Source organism: Salvelinus namaycush, chromosome 17 (assembly GCF_016432855.1).
Source record: "Salvelinus namaycush isolate Seneca chromosome 17, SaNama_1.0, whole genome shotgun sequence".
Taxonomy (NCBI): domain Eukaryota; kingdom Metazoa; phylum Chordata; class Actinopteri; order Salmoniformes; family Salmonidae; genus Salvelinus; species Salvelinus namaycush.
This window is the reverse complement of record NC_052323.1, coordinates 3,298,827-3,319,669: the sequence shown is the minus strand read 5'-3', so window position 1 is coordinate 3,319,669 and position 20,843 is coordinate 3,298,827. Positions and strand designations below refer to the sequence as shown.

The window sequence follows — 20,843 nt, the reverse complement described above, 5'->3', positions numbered from 1 at the left end:
CGGAGCCAAAGAGAGTGGGGAGGAGGAGAGATGAGGTGGAGGGGAAGGGAGTTTTCACCCAGTCACTGCAACCCTTACAAGGCCAGAGAGTTGACAGACAGCGAGCTTTGAATAGCTAGCTACCTGGGAAGTGGAGGAGCATGCAGGAGACTGACACATTTTATTCATATCAGCTTCTGACTTCTTTCAAAAGTTAACATTGAGTGTATTGTGCAATCTTTGTATATATATATGTTAATTTTACCCAAGGTCAGCTACACTAGCTACATTAGCTAACTTCTGTACTTTGTCTAACTAAGTTCCTTTAGCGACGTTACTTAGCTACTTTGTCTACTTAGTAAGTTAGCTAAGTAAGTTAAGGTTAGTTGTGAAAATGAAGCTTAATAAAATGTACGTCTGCTGTTTGGCTGTTTGTCTGTCTGTAGGGGAACTCCAATAGCATAGCCACTGTGGACATCTCGGTTGGCTTTGTGGGACTGGAGAGCTACGTAGAAGCCCCGGCAGTCTTCCTCACCGCCCTCAGCACATACGCCGGGCCCCTGCTCTGGGCTTCCCACCTCGTCTGCTACCTCAGCTCCGAAAACAGGTCAGTTACTGTACACTCACGGCAGTGAATGTCATTAGTGATGATTCATTCAGAAGTTAATTCATTCCAACTTACACTGATTCACAACAGCCCAGGAACCAGCTAACCATAGAAGAAGTAGAAGATTTGGCAAGAATTTTTCAAATTAGTTATTATTCCAGTATCAAATGAAAAGCCTTGAAATTGATTATTTAGGATGCCCATATACTCACAACATTGATTCTGCCTAAAACAAGAGGCTGGCGAAACAGTCCAGTTATGGACTTTCAATTAATTCACAGAAATTGAATTGAGCACGTCCACACCGTAATACATAAAGCCAATAGGGGGAAGAAACCCAAAAATTTCAACAGAGACAAAGGAGTCTGTATATTCCTCCCATCTAGCATGAAACTGCAGTGTGTAATTATTGGGACAGGATCATAATGCGATGACGATGGTGAAGACGTCGACGCCTTGGCCACGCGCCAATTTATTATGGAATTAAAACAGCAGTGCAGCAAACTACCCCTGGATGTTATATGTAAAAGATGCAAGAGATTGTTTCGAACATTTTGTACATCATTGTAATGCTTGCGCCTCTAATTGATTTTCTCCTCAATTCATACAAAAGGTTAGTCACCTAGAGCACAATTCAAAGAGCATAACTTAAAAGAAAGAGAATATTAATAAATGAGCAAAGTGTGCTACCCCACGTCTTGAATGTAGATACATTACACTATGCATCACAGATTGTGTGTTAAAGAGCGCTGTTAGCAAAGTTGTGGAATGGAAAGAAGGGATGGGGAACGCAGATGAAATCAGAGAGCTGTTTGTGGGTGGATGTTTTTTCTTTTTCTTTAAAGGGGCCTTTTATCATTAAGCTCCTGTAAGCCTCTTTGTTACTGGCATCTAATTCCAATTAGGCTGAGTGATAACTATCTTCATACTGCAATCAAAGCAGTGTGTAAAGCCCAGTCCAACATGGGGGCCTCCTTCTCTCAACTCACGCCAGCCTTTCAATAATTGATGAAAACGATGGCTGCTGAGTCGATCCTCCCTTCAGGAGCCCTCCTCTTGGTGAGGGGAAAGACGATTTACGCACACACACATACAGTGCCTTCAGGAAGTATTCATACCCCTTGACTTATTTTGTTGTGCGACAGCCTGAATTCAACATGGATTTATTTGATTTTCTTCTCACCCATCTACACACAACACCCCATAATGACAAAGTGAAAACAGGTTTTTAGAAATTTATGCAAATTTATTGAAAGTGAAATCGAGAAATATCTCATTTACATAAGTATTCACACCCCTGAGTCAATACTTTGTAGAAGCACCTTTGGCAGCGATTACAGCTGTGAGTCTTTCTGGTTAAGTCTCTAAGAGCTTTCCACAACTGGATTGTGTAACATTTGCCCATTTATTCTTTTCAAAATTCTTCAAGCTCTGTCAAATTGGTTGTCAAATCATTGCTAGACAACCATTTTCAGGTCTTGCCATAGATTTTCAAGTAGATTTAAGTCAAAACTTTAACTTGGCCTCTCAAACATTCACTGTCTTCTTGGTAAGCAACTCCAGTGTAGAGTTGACCTTTTGTTCTAGGTTATTGTCTAGGTTATTGTCCTGCTGAAAAGGGAATTCAGACTGAATCCGACTGAATTTTGTCTGTGCTTAGATCCATTCCATTTTTTTTTATTCTCCTGAAAAACTCCCCAGTCCTTTAACAATTACAAGCATACCCATAACATGATGCAGCCACCACTATGTTCAGCAAAATTTTACTCCTGAACTTATTTAGGCTTCCCATAACAAAGGGGATGAATACTGATTGACACAACACATTTCAACTTTAAATGTTTTATTAATTAGTATTTTTTTTAAATGGAAAACACAATTCCACTTTGACATTATGGGGTATTGTGTGTAGGCCAGTGATAAAGAAAAAGCTATATTTAATCCATTTTAAATTCAGGCTGTAGCACACCAAAATGTGGAAAAAGTCAAGGGGTGTGAATACTTTCTGAAGGCACTGTATGTCCTTGTCAAATCTGTGCAGACTGCACCCAATTGGAAAATAGATAGTGCAAACACATTGCCAGGGCTGTGATTCTGAGTGTCAAAAGGGGTCAATTCTCTAAAGATTAGTAAATTCAACTTCTTTAGCTCCAGAGATCTAGAGGTGGTATCCCTTAACGCACATCCTGTATCCCACACTCCTTTACAAGCAGTCATCCCTCTTTAATCCTGCTCCCTGGAGGATAGGGTCAGGATAGAGGTAGCGCACCAGATGAATACTAAAGCCAGCCCAAGAGGAGGACAGGAAGTAAAGTGAGAGGGGGGTATGGGACAGGCTTGGAAGCGCATTACTAATGCCTGATCTCATTTCCAAAGAGGGGATGCCCTTCAATTACTACCTCTTCAGATAGCTTCAGGTAGAAACCTTTGCCTAGGACATGACATTAACACTAGAACTGTCTTAGGCCAACAGCCACCGACGTCTGATTTTGTAAAAAACAAAATAAAAATGCGGCAAAAAATTTCAATGCCCTCCTCCTTCCCTGACTTTTCCTAAATATTTCTGTTTTTTTAAATAAGACAAATGTGCCAAAGGGCATTGGTACCCATGCGTCTCTCTCCTCACTGAATGAATGTCGTCACTGGTTGAATCTACAATTGAACTTGATGAAATGGATTACACTGTAGTGTTTTTATTGTACGAGAAACTAAAATAGGCTATAGGCTTACGTTTTTCACTAGGACTTTGTGGAATTATACAAAACATATCCTTGAGTCCATCTTAACTATTTTAGTTGTATTTTTAGATGGATATATTTCCACTAATAATTGCAATTCATCCTTTACAATTGTTGATGCACTATTTATCAAGCCTTGGGGCTTATGATTGCGCGTCTTGCAGGTTGATATGCATCTGATGCGTATGCTGAAGGGGACGCCCGGCAACGTTCTCTAGCGTGTACTTATAGGCTGAAAGGCCGTTCATTTCTAGTGTTAACAGACACCTAGTTTGCCAGATGCCAGGCAGGTGTCTCCTGCGGCATAGGAATGGGGATGTATAGAGATGAGAGATGTGACCACCACAGCAAAGAGAAGACAAATGTATTTCTACTGGTTATGTAGCTCTGTTATGTAATCATGCATAGTGTTCTTCATGACACCTGTGTATTCTGTTAAAACATGTAGATGTCAGGCATAAAATTAGGTGGAAAAATCTGAATCCCTTAATTAATTACATGTCTGAGTAATGTGGCCTGTTCTGCATTTCAGGAAGTGATGTCACTGCCCCTATATATGTGACCGACCGGCTCAAATCGGTCTTATGTAGCAACATTTGAAATTGTGTGTTTTACATTGGATAGAAGTAGAGACTCAGAGCTACAAAATGGTATATCATACACTGCATTTTTTTATTTGACCTTTTCTTAACTAGGCAAGTCAGTTAAGAACAAATTCTTATTTACAATGACGGCCTAAAAACAGGGGATTCGGTTTAGCAACCTTTCGGTTACTGGCCCAACGCTCTAACCACTAGGCTACCTGCCGCATTTGAGGAACAATGGGGAAGTAATTCTGGTTTGAAAGTTGACAAACTTGTAAAACTCACTTTTGAGAAAATGGCCTTTGAATATTTTGGTATCTAGTGAAGAGCTCTCCTTTGTCTACACCCATTCAGCATTGTTCACACCCTCTTAAGCTAGCCCCACCCATCTCTTTAAGGATTCACATATGAGGTCATGTGCTAAACAGTGAGTAGTGTAGTAAGGCTTCTACTTCCGGCGCCGACCAAGATGGCCGCCTCGCTTCGCGTTCCTTGGAAAATATGCAGTATTTTGTTTTTTTATGTGTTATTCCTTACATTGGTACCCCAGGTAATCTTAGGTTTCATTACATACAGTCGGGAGGAACTACTGAATATAAGAGCAACGTCAACTTACCATCGTTCCAACCAGGAATATGACTTTCCCGAAACGGATCCAGTGTTTTGCCTTCCACCCAATACAATGGATCTGATCCCAGCCGGCGACCCTATGCGACGCCGAAAAAGGGGCAAACGTAGCGGTCTCCTGGTCAGGCTTCGGAGACGGGCACATCGCGCTCTACTCCCTAGCATACTACTCGCCAATGTCCAGTCTCTTGACAATAAGGTTGATGAAATCCGAGCACGGGTAACATTCCAGAGGGACATCAGAGATTGTAACGTTCTCTGCTTCACGGAAACATGGCTAACTCAAGAGACGCTAACGGAGTCGGTGCAGCCAGCTGGTTTCTTCACGCATCGCGCCGACAGAAACATACATCTTTCTGGTAAGAAGAGGGGCGGGGGGGTATGCCTTACGATTAACGAGACGTGGTGTGATCATAACAACATACAGGAACTCAAGTCATTCTGTTCACCTGATCTAGAACTCCTCACAATCAAATGTCGACCGCATTATCTACCAAGGGAATTCTCTTCGATTATAATCACAGCCGTATATATTCCCCCCCAAGCAGACACAACGATGGCCCTGAACGAACTTTATCTGACTCTTTGTAAACTGGAAACCACACACCCTGAGGCTGCATTCATCGTAGCTGGGGATTTTAACAAGGCCAATCTGAAAACAAAACTCCCTAAATTCTATCAGCATATCGATTGTGCTACCAGGGCTGGTAAAACCTTGGATCACTGCTACACTAACTTCCGCGACGCATATAAGGCCCTCCCCCGCCCTCCTTTCGGAAAAGCTGACCACGACTCCATTTTGTTGCTTCCAGCCTACAAACAGAAACTAAAACAACAAGCTCCCTCGCTCAGGTCTGTTCAACGCTGGTCCGACCAATCTGATTCCACGCTTCAAGACTGCTTCGATCACGTGGATTGGAATATGTTCCGCATTGCGTCCAACAACAACATTGACGAATATGCTGATTCGGTGAGCGAGTTCATTAGAAAGTGCATTGACGATGTCGTACCCACAGCAACGATTAAAAAATTCCCAAACCAGAAACCGTGGATTGACGGCAGCATTCGCGTGAAACTGAAAGCGCGAACCACTGCTTTTAACCAGAGCAAGGTGACCGGAAACATGACCGAATACAAACAGTGTAGCTATTCTCTCCGCAAGGCAATCCAACTAGCTAAGTCCCAGTACAGAGACAAAATTGAGTCACAATTCAACAGCTCAGACACAAGAGGTATGTGGCAGGGTCTACAGTCAATCACGGATTACAAAAAGAAAACCAGCCCCGTCGCGGACCAGGATGTCTTGCTCCCAGACAGGCTTAATAACTTTTTTGCTCGCTTTGAGGACAATACAGTGCCACTGACACGGCCCGCTACCAAAACCTGCGGGCTCTCCTTCACTGCAGCCGAGGTGAGTAAAACATTTAAACGTGTTAACCCTCGCAAGGCTGCAGGCCCAGACGGCATTCCCAGCCGCGTCCTCAGAGCATGCGCAGACCAGCTGGCTGGTGTGTTTACGGACATTTCAATCAATCCTTATCCCAGTCTGCTGTTCCCACATGCTTCAAGAGGGCAACCATTGTTCCTGTTCCCAAGAAAGCTAAGGTAACTGAGCTAAACGACTACTGCCCCATAGCACTCACTTCCGTCGTCATGAAGTGCTTTGAGAGACTAGTCAAGGACCATATCACCTCCACCCTACCGGACACCCTAGACCCACTCCAATTTGCTTACCGACCCAATAGGTCCACAGACGACGCAATCGCAACCACACTGCACACTGCCCTAACCCATCTGGACAAGAGGAATACCTATGTGAGAATGCTGTTCATCGACTACAGCTCTGCATTTAACACCATAGTACCCTCCAAACTCGTCATCAAGCTCGAGACCCTGGGTCTCGACCCCGCCCTGTGCAACTGGGTCCTGGACTTCCTGACGGGCCGCCCCCAGGTGGTGAGGGTAGGTAACAACATCTCCACCCCGCTGATCCTCAACACTGGGGCCCCACAAGGGTGCGTTCTGAGCCCTCTCCTGTACTCCCTGTTCACCCACGACTGCGTGGCCATGCACGCCTCCAACTCAATCATCAAGTTTGCGGATGACACTACATTGGTAGGCTTGATTACCAACAACGACGAGACGGCCTACAGGGAGGAGGTGAGGGCCCTCGGAGTGTGGTGTCAGGAAAATAACCTCACACTCAACGTCAACAAAACAAAGGAGATGATTGTGGACTTCAGGAAACAGCAGAGGGAGCACCCCCCTATCCACATCGACGGGTCAGTAGTGGAGAAGGTGGAAAGTTTTAAGTTCCTCGGTGTACACATCACGGACAAACTGAATTGGTCCACCCACACAGACAGCGTTGTGAAGAAGGCGCAGCAGCGCCTCTTCAACCTCAGGAGGCTGAAGAAATTCGGCTTGTCACCAAAAGCACTCACAAACTTCTACAGATGCACAATCGAGAGCATCCTGTCGGGCTGTATCACCGCCTGGTACGGCAACTGCTCCGCCCACAACCGTAAGGCTCTCCAGAGGGTAGTGCGGTCTGCACAACGCATCACCGGGGGCAAACTACCTGCCCTCCAGGACACCTACACCACCCGATGTCACAGGAAGGCCATAAAGATCATCAAGGACAACAACCACCCAAGCCACTGCCTGTTCACCCCGCTATCATCCAGAAGGCGAGGTCAGTACAGGTGCATCAAAGCAGGGACCGAGAGACTGAAAAACAGCTTCTATCTCAAGGCCATCAGACTGTTAAACAGCCACCACTAACATTTAGCGGCCGCTGCCAACATACTGACTCAACTCCAGCCACTTTAATAATGGGAATTGATGGAAATTATGTAAAAATGTACCACTAGCCACTTTAAACAATGCCACTTAATATAATGTTTACATACCCTACATTACTCATCTCATATGTATATGTATATACTGTACTCTATATCATCTACTGCATCTTGCCATCTCTATGTAATACATGTATCACTAGCCACTTTAAACTATGCCACTTTATGTTTACATACCCTACATTACTCATCTCATATGTATATACTGTACTCTATATCATCTACTGCATCTTGCCTATGCCGTTCTGTACCATCACTCATTCATATATCTTTATGTACATATTCTTTATCCCTTTACACTTGTGTGTATAAGGTAGTAGTTGTGGAATTGTTAGGTTAGATTACTTGTTGGTTATTACTGCATTGTCGGAACTAGAAGCATTTCGCTACACTCGCATTAACATCTGCTAACCATGTGTATGTGACAAATAAAATTTGATTTGATTTGATTTGATTTAAAGATTAAGACTAAAAGTGTAGTAGTCTACAATAAGAAAAATTCCAGGTAAACAGAACGTGTCCAGGTAAAAATATTTAATAAATATTAGATGACATTTACCCAGACACACTTGTCTAAATTGATGGGTCATGTGAAAGAAATGCTAAAACTGCCAGCCACATCTTGCCAAGTGGATGGGTCTCTACAGAAGGTGTAAACGGTACAGCCAAATGGTTACTTGTATAGTAGTAATATCAGAAATAGATAGTGTCAATATAAAGAAAATATACAGTATGTACACAAACAATATCAATAACGATAGTGACAGATGAGGTGGTTGTATGCATACAATCAGAGGTAAAGTGGCTGAGCAGCAGGATAAATAAATAATATAGCAGCAACGTATGGCGTGTGTGTTAGGAGAGAGTCATGTGAATAGAGGTACTTCAGATAGTGCTGATGACTGCTCCGTCCGAACCACGCATGAAGAAGGGAATCTACATTCGGAGAGCCTGTTTCTGTCCTGCCCTGCATGTTTCTGTCCATGCAGGGCATGTGATGTCCATAGCCTCTTCGTCGCAAAACTCCCTGATCTTCTCAAAAATATACATTTGTCTAGCTGTGTCCAGTCCAGGTGGTGCTTGTACAGGCAGACCATCTATGGGAGGAAGGATCAGTGTTGCGCAGCAGCTGAAACCTGGTCCCGACTGAGAACGCTCCTTGGTGACAACACCATCAGGCTCCAGAGCATCGAAGCTGTAAAACAGGAAATAACAAAAATAATTAAGACATTACAACCTTGCACAACATCAACTCATCTCCCAAGTTTAGATAAGAAGAACAACCTCATACAATGCACTGAAAAGGATATTCACCTGAAGTGCTGGTACTGCTTGAACTGTGGCAGCGGCCTGAAGTACGGAGTCAGGTGTTGTTGCCAGACATAGCTTTCCACCAGCACCGTACCATCCTCCAGTCCAACCAGCTGTGGGATGTTGACCCCTGTCACAGTGCTGTCTTTCACAACACCAATAAATCTCAGACACAGTGTTCACTCTGGTCTTTCTGAAGTGCTGCTTGATGAGGGCGAAGCACCAGTCGGGGGCAAACTTGGTGTGGCCTGTGATCAGGAAGTGAAGTTCCAGACTGTGGTGGAGCTTGTGCGTGGTCCGCCAGGCACAATACCAGAGCACAAACTTGTTCTTGTTTTGGCCGCTGCAGCTATCACAATTCAGGTCCACACGTGTTTCCACAACTCCGTAGTTGGTAAAGAAATGGTGCATGTAGTTGATGACTGAGCTGCTGCCTTTGCTGGATGACATGCCTACATCAATCAAGTAGTTGACTTGTTGTGGTATTTCTTCACAGCAGACACCAAACAAGCCACACTTGCGAAGAGTTAAAAAGTAGATGGGACCTGGCTGCATAGGGTCAGAAGGATAGTGCACCTGCAAACAACAAAAGAACATTAAGATAAGTTAATGAAAAGAAAATGTAATGTAAAACGTGATATAATTTTGTAATGCATCATTATCAGGTAGGTTTCACTTACCTACAAATGTGCAGAGCAGCAGCACTGCATACAGAAACATCATCTTGGAAACTGGAAGTTAAAATGATCACACAGCCCGACTACACGTACCTCTGGAAAATACAGAAATAATGTCAGATCAATAAAAGTAGTGCCAGTCATGTTGGTCAGTTAAATAATGAAAACATGTTGTTTGTGCTTTACATACCAAGTGTTCAATTCCTTGTAGAGACGCCACACTGCTGCTTTTGTCACATGGGATGGCAGCAGCTTTCCACCAAAGTGTTTGTGTCCTGGGTGGCGTCCTTATAACACTATTGCATTATCCTCTGTGTAGTTGTTGATGACGTTCACCACTCGCTGCAAGTCCTCATGCTTCAGTGTAAGCTGTGCTTGCTTGGGCCAGCTCTCTTTTTGATGGGAGACATTAGACCAGTCTCCTTGTATGACTGGTGGAGGAGAATCAGGCGTGTTCTACTGATGCTGAAAGACAAATTCCAGAAACAAATATTTTGGCATTATTATACAGTAGATAGCCGTAATCACCGTCAGACACACCTGGCCAACTTGATGGGTCATGTAATCATCTGGCGTAGTGGAGTCTTTTGTTTAGACATGCTAGCTAAACAATGAATCTGAATCTTAATCCTAATCCATAGAGTACTAGCAATACAAACCGATTGTCATAGCTAGCTAAAGTTAACCAAATAGGTGCAAAGGTAGCTAGTTAGCTAGCAAACATTAGGCCATAACTAGCCATGTGAAATGGCATTCTGAGATAACGTTACTACACACAGATCATAAACGTAATGTTAGCTAGCGAGCCAGCCATCTAATGTCAGCTAGCTAGCTAACAGTATTCTTGAACTTGCAATGAAAACAACTTTCTGACAAAATTAGAAACGTATTATATCTGAAACTGTAGCTAGACTCTTACCCGTTCGCATACATGAATGAGTGCTTCACGGCAGACTGCAACCCCTTTCATTAAATAAGACGTCCTGTGCCGTTTCCGTTGCTTGGCCCGTTGTTGTGTCAAGTCACTCTGGTTCAAATTGACCGTGTACAATGCCATAAAAGTCATCTTAAGCTTTAGCCCCCACCCAAACTCTGACCATTTCACTCGCCCTAGCAGAGCTGGTTAGGTTGTTTTCATGTTATCCAGAGCGTTGGTGACTAACATATAGGAGCACCTAGCAACAATTTAATTACGCTTTTCATAAATTCATCAGTTATTCTGTGCTCTGGCACACAGACGAGAGTGCTCTGAAACAGTTGTTGCATTGATGTTCTATTGAAATGGATACTTGCATAGTGGAGTCTTAAGTTTTAATACGTGATTCATTTAAAAAAAAAGCTGCGTTAGACAGGATTACCTATTGGCCTGCTCAAATAGACAGAAGCGTGCTATATGGAAGACCAATCCAAACTCATCTCTCGGCATGTCCAGCCCACACCTTATCTCAGCCAATCATGGGTAGCGGGAAGGTTTCTCACTTTTTCTGTGGCTTAACCAACTAGGCTACTTTAAATATTTTATTCATATTTACAGATGGCATACAAGTTTGTTATTAAGGCACGTGAAAGTTCACATGTTCGAGAAGGCATTAATGCCCCCCCCCAAAAAAGAAAAATATTTTAAAAAATAAAGTTTACGTACAAACGCCTCTCCTGTGAGGTAGTGACCCACGACATACGCCTAGTTTCCTGAAACGGGTCACATATAGAACCTTCCACCCCCACCTGGGATATGGATGCCTGATGAAGACCTACGGGTCGAAACTTTGTTATAAATAAATATCACCTGGGAGCATGAGAAGCAGTGTGCAGCACCTGCGGAAAGTACCTGGATTTGCTGTTGTAGAAATTCTTACACAGGGACACTCAAAGTCAATCTTAAATTAGTCATTGATTATTGTCAGTGCACTGGAGAGGTTCCAACCAACTTAATGCACCATAGTGAACGTCTGTCAGAAGCTCTGCTGTCTGCTATACGGCTATACACAGATAAGTTATATTTGCATGATTTAGCATGATTAATTCATCATTACCGTTTTGTTTCATTCATGTGACCGACCAATAATGGTTCATAACATGTGACAGACAAGGCTTCTTCTCTCTAAGCTGAGACCTTGAAACTGAGATTTTTCGTTCTCAAAACAAGGTCTGGGCGAACTGCCAAATTGCAGATACTGATAAGTGAAGATTCGTTCAATCAGTCACTTGCATGAACACAGAAATTGGTTATTAGAACAGCACATGTATTAAATGTCCATCACAGTGCGTATGTTCTTCAGCTTTTGTACATGAACTCTCTACCATACAGCACTCATTTTTGAGACTCCCTTTTCACAAGTCTACCTGTCTTCTGATATTATGGCTGAAATAGCAGACTCTCAAATGGCGGGCCAAAGCAAGTCATTTGAGTTCTCAGAGGATGATTATTCCCGGATCATAATGAAGGACTCGCTTTTTGATGAAACTGGCCCAACGACAGATTGCAATGCAGACTCAGTTATCACATCTCTCAAGAATCTACAGGTCCATGAGACAAAACAATATTATCATGATGTCACCTTCAGTGATTATCTAAGATAATCAAATGAAAGGCAGAAATAGATTATAGATATAGAAAGAACCGGTTCTTGGTTCGAACAATCCCTCTTTTTGTGACCGATGGTGCGAGATTCTTAATAAATGTTTGTTTGATTCAATGTTGCTCACCATACAAGAAGTGAGAGAACAATTGAGCACGACTAGAGATCAAGTGGCACAGTTAAATGTTGATCTAGAAAGCAAGATCACCCATAAGGACAAAAGAGAGAACATTCTAACCAATATGGAAAACATTTGTGATAAACTTGCGGAGGAGACAAAGACAAGTGGAAAAAGCAGAAAAAGTTTGAGCATGATACTGCGGAGCAGAAGGTATAATTCTGGAGGGATGGCCGGAGACAGCCAATTGGCACTCCCCCACGAGCAAGCTGGAAGGGTAAACGCCAGCCCAGCCGTAATCCTAGAGGGCCACTAATGTGGCAATCAACCAACTCCCTCACAACTCCCGCGCCTTCTTTTTTGGAGAATCGAATAGGCCGTCATCATGACCACCGCCAACCCTGCTTCCCCGCAAGAAATGCAGGAGAGGACTGCATGTTCATCCAACATGTTCATCTGCCCTGGGTAAGGGACTATCATTTGTCAAAATATCACAGGACAATGACTTTGATACAGTTATAGACTTTCAAAAGTTTTTTTGTAATGGGGTTGCTCCCTATGCACCTGCCAATTTTAATCTATTGAACAATATTAGTAAATAGACAGGAAATAGTGCTGTTTTTCCCATTGATGTTTTTGTATTTATTTTTTAAGAACAAAGTCTTATTTACAATGACAGCCTACCGGGGAACAGTGGGTTAAACTGCCTTGTTCAGGGGAAGAACGACAGATTTTTACCTCGTCAGCTCGGGGATTTGATCCAGCAACCTTTCAGTTACTGGCCCAACGCTCTAACCACTAGGCTACCTGCCACCCCATTGATAACCTGAATGACAATGAACATTATTGATACTTACCCACAATTGAAACACATTTTTAAATATACCCCACATATGGTCTTTAAAGGATCCCCAAATGTGAGAGACATTGTGGTTAAATCTGATTACCCACCAGAGAAAAGGGAAACTTTATTGGACAAGGTTCCGGAGGGTAATTACAAATGTGGCCAATGTCCTCAATGCAGCTTCATGTACAAACGCAACTCATTTACCCACCCCCGCACAGGACAAAGACTAATTACCTGCATGTCCTCCAATGATATTTACATGTTGAAATGTTCTTGGGGTCTGTCTTACATAGAGAAACCCATAGAAGCCTTAAGACACGGGTCAGTGAGCACCGCAACAATGTGTAAGGGCTATTTTATCAAGAAGGAGAGTGATGGAGTGCTGTATCAGATGACCTGGCCTCCACAATCCCCGACCTCAACACAATTGAGATGGTTTGGGATGAGTCAGACCGCAGAGTAAATGAAAAGCAGCCAACAAGTCTTGGCAGACAGAAGACACAGCTGAGGACACACATTCCCAGTGCAGTCAATGCTACCTGCTACATAGGCAGCATGAGCAGCACTCAACACATGCCTGGAGGCTTGTGTGCCTGGAGCGTATATTTAATCTCAGAGTTTATTTCCTATGAAGAAACACTTGTCTCTGAAGAGTACACTACACACATAATACAGCAACTTGTCATATGCCTCTGGTGTAGAAGTAAAAACAGATAGACAGTACCAGTCAAAAGTTTAGACACACCTACTCCTGCAAGGGATTTTTCTTTATTTTTCCAATGTTCTACATTGTAGAATAATAGTGAAGACATCAAAACTATGAAATATCACATATGTAATCTTGTAGTAACCAAAAAAGTGTTAAACAAATAAAAAATATATTTGAGATTTGAGATTCTTCAAAGTAGCCGCAAAAACCATCAAGCACTATGATGAAACTGTCTCTCATGAGGACCGCCACAGGAAAGGAAGACCCAGAGTTACCTCTGCTACAGAGAATAAGTTTAGTAGAGTTACAAGTTTCAGAAATTGCAGCCCAAATAAATGTTTCACAGAGTTCAAGTAACAGACACATCTCAACATCAACTGTTCAGAAGAGACTGCGTGAATCAGGCCTTCGTGGTCGAATTTCTGCAAAGAAACCACTACTAAAGGACACCAATAAAAATAAGAGACTTCCTTAGGCCAAGAAACACGAGCAATGGACATTAGACCGGTGGAAATCTGTCCTTTTGGTCTGAGATTTTTGGTTCTAACCGCCGTGTCTTTGTGAGATGCAGAGTAGATGAACAGATGATCTTTGCATGTGTGGTTCCCACCGCGAAGCATGGTGGGGGAGGTGTGATGGTGTGGGGGTGCTTTGCTGGTGACATGGCTACCACAACATTCTGCAGCGATACGCCATCCTATCTGGTTTGCGCTTAGCGGGATTATCATTTGTTTTTCAACAGGAGAATGACCCAACACACCTCCAGGCTGTTTAAGGGCTATTTGTACAAGAAGGAGAGTGATGGAGCGCTGCATCAGATGACCTGGCCTCCACAATCACCTGACCTCAACACAGTCGAGATGGTTTGGGATGAGTTGGACTGCAGAGTGAAGGAAAAGCAGCCAACAAGTGCTCAGCATATGTAGAAACTCCTTCAAGACCGCTGGAAAAGTATTCCAGGTGAAGCTGGTTGAGAGAATGCAAAGAGTGTGCAAAGCTGTCATCAAGGCAAATGATGGCTAATTTGAATAATGTCAAATATAACATATATTTTGATTTATTTAAAGCTTTTTTGGGTACTACATGATTCCATATGTGTTATTTCATAGTTTTGATGTGTTCACTATTATTCTACAATTTAGAAAATAGTAAAAATAAAGAAAAACCTTGAATGAGTAGCTGTGTCCAAACTTTTGACCGGTACTGTATATACAAACAACCTTCCTGATGTAGTTAAGCTGTTAGTGTTGGAGACATCATTTTACTGATGTCCCGCAGGGACTGATTCTTTATCCACTTCTTTCCTTATACATGGCTGTACTGGTATTACCGGTGTTCCATGGAGATTGATTCTTGCTCCACTTCTTTCCTGATACATGGCTCCCACTAAGCAAAATTATTTCTGAACATTGTGTCGACTTCCACACCTATGCAGATGACACACAGTTTAAAATGTATTTAGTACTTGATAATGTTTAGGTTCTAAACCCATTGATTAACTGTTCATCTAGCATTGTCATTGTCAGAGTAGATGCTACAAATGTGAATGTCAGTTGATATAAAACAATGTGGTTTGTGAACTAAAGAGATTTGAGATTACACATCAGCCAATGCAGTTCCAGACTTGCTTTAATACTTTTCCTCTGCCAAAAAAATGCAAGGGTGTTTGTGTGTGCTCTATGTGCATTGATCAGGGTTTGTGAGAGAGAGAGACGGACACATTCAGTGTGTGTTACTGAGTACAGTCATTTATGTTGGCACCTACAGGGGTGCTTGTGTAGGGACTCTCACTGATTATGCGAACACACACCCAAACAATCCCACACACACCTTTTGATTCAACACCTACCCTAAATTGATTGCACTACTGAAAAATGGTGCCACCATGGGATGGTCTCCTATAGAGGTGTCGGTCAGTCCCTCACCCCCTGGTCAGTAAGGGACAAGGCGCTCATAATGTCCATGAGGCCGGGTAGTCCAGCAGGTGTTGGGACGGTCCGTGTCCATGCTGCTGGAGGTGTCCAGGCTGATGGAGGAGGCCATCCCACTGAGGCAGGCTAGGCATACTTGATAGGGACAGGGAGAAAGTGCTGGTTATCCAGGTCCAGAGCACGAGGCCGGTCCACATCCAGGGCTGGCACTGAATCTGGTATTGAGGCATCAGCAGGCAGGAGTGGATGGCAGACATATATGACTGGAGCTGAGTCGGCCGACAGATCCAGGACAGGGCCAGATATCGGACCCAGGGCTGGTGCTCGGTCTGGTAATGGGCCCAGGTTGATGCTGGACTTGTTCTCCGGGACGGCACTGAACATCGGGACCAGAACTGGGGTCTGGTCTGATGCTGGCAGGTACAGGAGAGATAGTGAAGGATTGGATGCCGACTGGGACTCTGACTGTGGAGTCGGCTTGTATGTTAGATCCAGGCCAAGCAGGTCTGCAAGAGCAGAGGGTAGTGTAGCGACCAGCACTGGAGTTGAGTCTGGTCATGTCTGGTCCAGGAGAGACACTAGCAGGAGTGTCTGTTGAGGTGGTGGCTTGGGCACCAGTGGCTGCGAATCTGGTCCTGCAGGTTGATAAGGTTGGATCACTGGCAGCTGCTGGTCGGGTTGCAGCTCTGGTATCGTCTTTGCTTCTTTGAACTCTGCTGGTCATAGGGCAGGGTGCAGCACTGACAACGGCTCAACTGGCTCAGGTGCTGCTTGTGTTGGTACCGGCTGGGGTGCGGAGTGGAGTTCAGCCAGCTGGTGGAAGACTTGGGCCTCGGTATCCATCGTGGGGCAGGCTCAAGCACTGACAGTCACAGGTCTTGCTCCACCTCTGTCATCGGTTTTGGCGTCTGAAGCGCATTGGATAGGATTGGTTGAGGCTCTGGCAACTTCTTGGCTGGCTCAAGGACTGGCTATGGGAGCTGTTGAGGCTGGGTTGGTTCCGGCGCCAGCCTGGATGTGAATGGATGCCCGTCGTGGCATCAGTCTGGGTGGCAGGCCTGACTCTAACTCTGGCAGCTGCTGGCCGGACTGGCACGCCGGGACCGCATGGTTTGCTGGAGTGCAGGGTGCTACGTAGCTGTCTGGACGTACTGGAGTCCTGTTGAATGTGTGTGCCTGACGTGCCAAGGAGCTGGTGAGAGCACTGGCTGAAGAACCTCCTAGGGCTCTTGTGACCACTGGACATGCTGGTGTCCGGGTGGCAGCTGAACTGGCTGGCGGGCCGGTTGCCACTTGACACGTGTGAGTGGTGACTGGACCGGTGGCCGTGGCACCCAAGCCATTCGAGGCTGCTGCAATACCTGGTACACAGGACACAGTTGGTCGATCCTGTGGTACTCGAGGACAAGAGCTGCAGTCCCTGATGGCGACAATGTTGCAGCAGGGGGACAGTATCCGCATGGGGGGGCCTCTCCATGGCCTCGATCTGCTGGACTCCCCGGTCCTTCTGTACACGCTGGCATGTGCGCCTGGTCTGGGGCATGGCATACGGCATGAACTGCATCCTGTCAGTAATGGTCTAATCCAGGACAATTGCATCTATCCAGACAATGAAAAAGAGCGCCACCATGTGGTGGTCTCCGATAGAGGTGCCGGTTTAGATATACAGTAGGTGCAACTGTCCCGGTGTCCCAGTAAGAGGACGGAAAGTAACAGTAGGAGACAGGGATACAATTCACACTTTATTACCACACTCAAGACAGGCACACACCCACAGCAAACAGGAAGTGGACTAGGTAGAAGTGTTGTAGTGATAGTGTTCAGGAGAGGGACTGTAAGAGTTTTCTACAACTACCACCCACTGCCTCAGTGCAGCACTTTAGCGTGCCTTTATTTGTTTGGGAGGGATGACTTCCCAGGCTTGAACTTCCTCCCCCAGAGCTTTGCGATTTACATGGCTGCAGTATCCCAGCCTGAATATGGAATGAGCTGTGGCTCTACTCAGACGTAGGAGCTTTTGGATGCTGTGTTTGTGCGTGTGTATGCGCGCACACGTGTTTGTGGGTGCAGGATTGTGCACATGTGTGCTTTTGTGAACGAGAACGAATGTTGAAAAAAGAGTGTGAAGAGACGGTGTGTGCGAGCAGCTTGTACACACTTCTCTGTATTTCCGATTGTTTTGAATGAGAAATTCTCCCACCATATCTGCCTTTCTTTTGAATTGAAAGGCTGTCGTGGAAGGTCATATCCTATACGTCCTACATGCGCTGGCATCCATCCACCCCTATCTGAATAGACAATTAGATCACATTCTTTTCAGAGGTACCAAGGCCTTCTTCATGTTAGAGTCGATGGTAGGCTAAAGCAACCATAAGCATTGAGACGGCCGAGATACAAGTCCTCAGGAAGAAATGCTGATGAAAGCATGTGCCTCAAGGCTAAGAGAATTGCAATAGGCTCTGTCTATGAGTCCAGGAGTTCAATAGCGTTTGTTTTCTATCAAGTACTTTAGATGTGGAGGTTGAATGTACACATGGTGTTAAAACGTGACCTATGAGATGCGAACCTCCAAACCTGTGATGTCCCATGCAGTATTTATTTATTTTTGTCAGGTGCACATTTGTGGTTTTGACTGCTCGTGGCGTCTGTTTTTCCATTGTTCTGACAACCAAATGAGATTCAAATTATTTCTATTATTATTTATATTTCTCTCCCTTCTCTCTCATTGTATCTCTTCACCCTCTCCCATATCCCCCTCTACCTCTCCTCCTCTCTCCAGGAGCTCAGTGGCGGTCGGCCATGGCTGCTACTGCTTGGCCCTGCTGCGCTCTGTGCCGGTGGCAGCCTACGTGGTGCTGGTCACGGCTCTGCGCTACCACCTCTTCATCTGGAGCGTCTTCTCGCCCAAGCTGCTGTATGAGTCCATGCACACACTACTCACCGCCGCAATTTGCCTCTTCTTCACCACCATGGAGCAGAGCCGCAGCTCCAGCAGGCCCTAGGGACCCCACGTCTCCGAGGACTCTCAGCTTTCAGGAAAATGGGTTAAGGAGAAGGGCCAAAGGCTAAATACTATGATAATGGGTGGTCCTGATACTGTCCTCGTTGACTTCTGGATGCCCTACTACACCCCGGAGGAGTAGGTATGAATGTACTGTCCCCTGCGCTGGAGTTCTAGGACAGCGGCGTTCACCTTTTGGAAAGCAATATAGTTTCTCTATGGTCTAAAACAAAACTTATTTAGTAAGATTATTATTTTGATGTGTTGGCTGGTTCTACTGAAGTCTGTTGTGGTGTTTATTGAGCAGAGCTGAACATGAAAGGTGAATTAATTAATAATTTAATTTGAATGTGTCAAAAGCGCAATCGTGAAGGTATACTGTCCCTTGAAATTGGATTGAAATTGGATTTGTATTCATTATTTTTTATGTGTTATTGTTTGTTTTGTTTCCGTAGACTAGTAAGTGCTTCTATTGACCACCGTTTCTCTGTAGTGCTTTATGCCAGTTGCATTATACTGTATTTCCTCCATGCACTTTAATCAATACAGTGACCACATTATCAGCACAGGGACTTTGTCGATATGCTTTCCAACCGGTCTGTATTTTCCATCTCTTCAATGAACTAACTGAGTTGAATGGATTCTCTTTGTAGATGATATAGATCTGCTCCAAGCTAATAACAAGCCATACTTTCCTCCCACTTTACTTTCAGGCATATATGTATATATATTTTTTTTTTTTACTCTCGGGGAATATATTGAAATTCAGTCAACGCTTTGTTAATACAGTGGATTATTACTAATTCTCAGATGAGAATTGATTCTGGGTGAATGCCGTTAATGAAAAGAGAATTTAGATTTAGCCGCTGTGTGGGGATAAAGGTTCATTGTTGTTGGGTAAGGTGATATACATTTTCCATCTAAAAGTGGTTATCTTTTGATAAATATATTGTGTATGAGGCAATATTTCACTTATATTTCTGTATTGCTCCTTTGGTTTTCTAATGTTAAAAAAGGGTTATGTATGCCAATCGACAATTTGATTTCTTACCTACTTCTGCCAGACTTGTGAAACCTAATCATTGGCAATTGGGAGACCTTCCCCTGACACACTAATTCAATTACATAATAAAATAAACTTACAAATTGCTTACTTTAAATACAATTAAAGTGTTTTTTTTTACATTTATGAAGATATCCCCTAGGGAAATTTTGTGAATACTGAATGTAAAAAGCGGTTAGTTCCAGTCACACAATCTGTTTGGATAACTTGCAAAGAACTTGAACGGAGATCCATATTCTGATAAAGGGCTCTCAATGTCCAATAATAACATTACTGTAGCTGTTTGCAAGTCTGGTAAATAAGCATATGAGATTGCAGCAAATCACACAACTTTATATATATGACCTTAGATATGTGATTGTTGTGTATTACTTTTCATTTTCCAACTATTCATGTGTTATTTAGGATAATGTTGATTTTGTTTTTTGTTCAAATATTTTGTTACAGTACCAGTCATAAGTTTGGACACACTTACTCATTCAAGGGTTTTTCTTAATTTTTTACTATTTTCTACGAAACTATGAAATAGTATGGAATCATGTAATAACTAAAAAAAGTGTTTAAACAAATCAAAATATATTTTGGATTCTTCAAAGTATCCACCCTTTGCATTGATGACAGCTTTGCACACTCTTGGCATTATCTCAACCAGCTTCACCTGGAATGCTTTTCCAACGGTCTTGAAGCAGTTCCCACATATGCTGAGCACTTGTTGGCTGCTTTTCCTTCACTCTGCGGTCCAACTCATCCCAAACCACCTCAATTGAGTTGAGGTCAGGTGATTGTGGAGGCCAGGTCATCTGATGCAGCACTCCATCACTCTCCTTCTTGGTCAAATAGCCCTTACACAGCCTGGAGGTGTGTTGAGTCATTGTCCTGTTGAAAAACAAATGATAGCGCAAACCAGATGGGATGGCGTATCGCTGCAGAATGCTGTGGTTGCCATGCTGGTTAAGTGTGCCTTGAATTCTAAATAAATCACTGACAGTGTCACCAGCAAAGCCCCCCACACCATCTCACCTCCTCCTCCATGCTTCACAGTGGGAACTACACATGTTGAGATCATCCGTTCACCTACTCTGTGTCTCACAAAGACTCGGCGGTTGGAACCAAAAGTCTCAAATGTGGACTCAACAGACCAAAGGACAGATTTCAACTAGTCTAATGTCCATTGCTCGTGTTTCTTGGCCCAAGCAAGTCTCTTCTTCTTA

At 43.8% G+C, this 20,843-nt stretch overlaps 1 protein-coding gene across 1 annotated transcript in view; it reads left to right on the top strand.

Annotated features, from left to right (window-relative positions):
• LOC120062235 (GPI ethanolamine phosphate transferase 2-like) overlaps window positions 1–19,729 on the top strand; it is a 117,000-nt gene extending 97,271 nt beyond the window's left edge. Inside the window, exons 13-14 of the mRNA XM_039012054.1 lie at window positions 426–586; window positions 18,348–19,729. Of these exons, the coding sequence (XP_038867982.1) occupies window positions 426–586; window positions 18,348–18,570 (384 nt within the window). The 3' untranslated portion in view covers window positions 18,571–19,729. The remainder of the gene's footprint in view (window positions 1–425; window positions 587–18,347) is intronic.
• The last annotated feature ends 1,114 nt before the right edge of the window (window positions 19,730–20,843 follow it).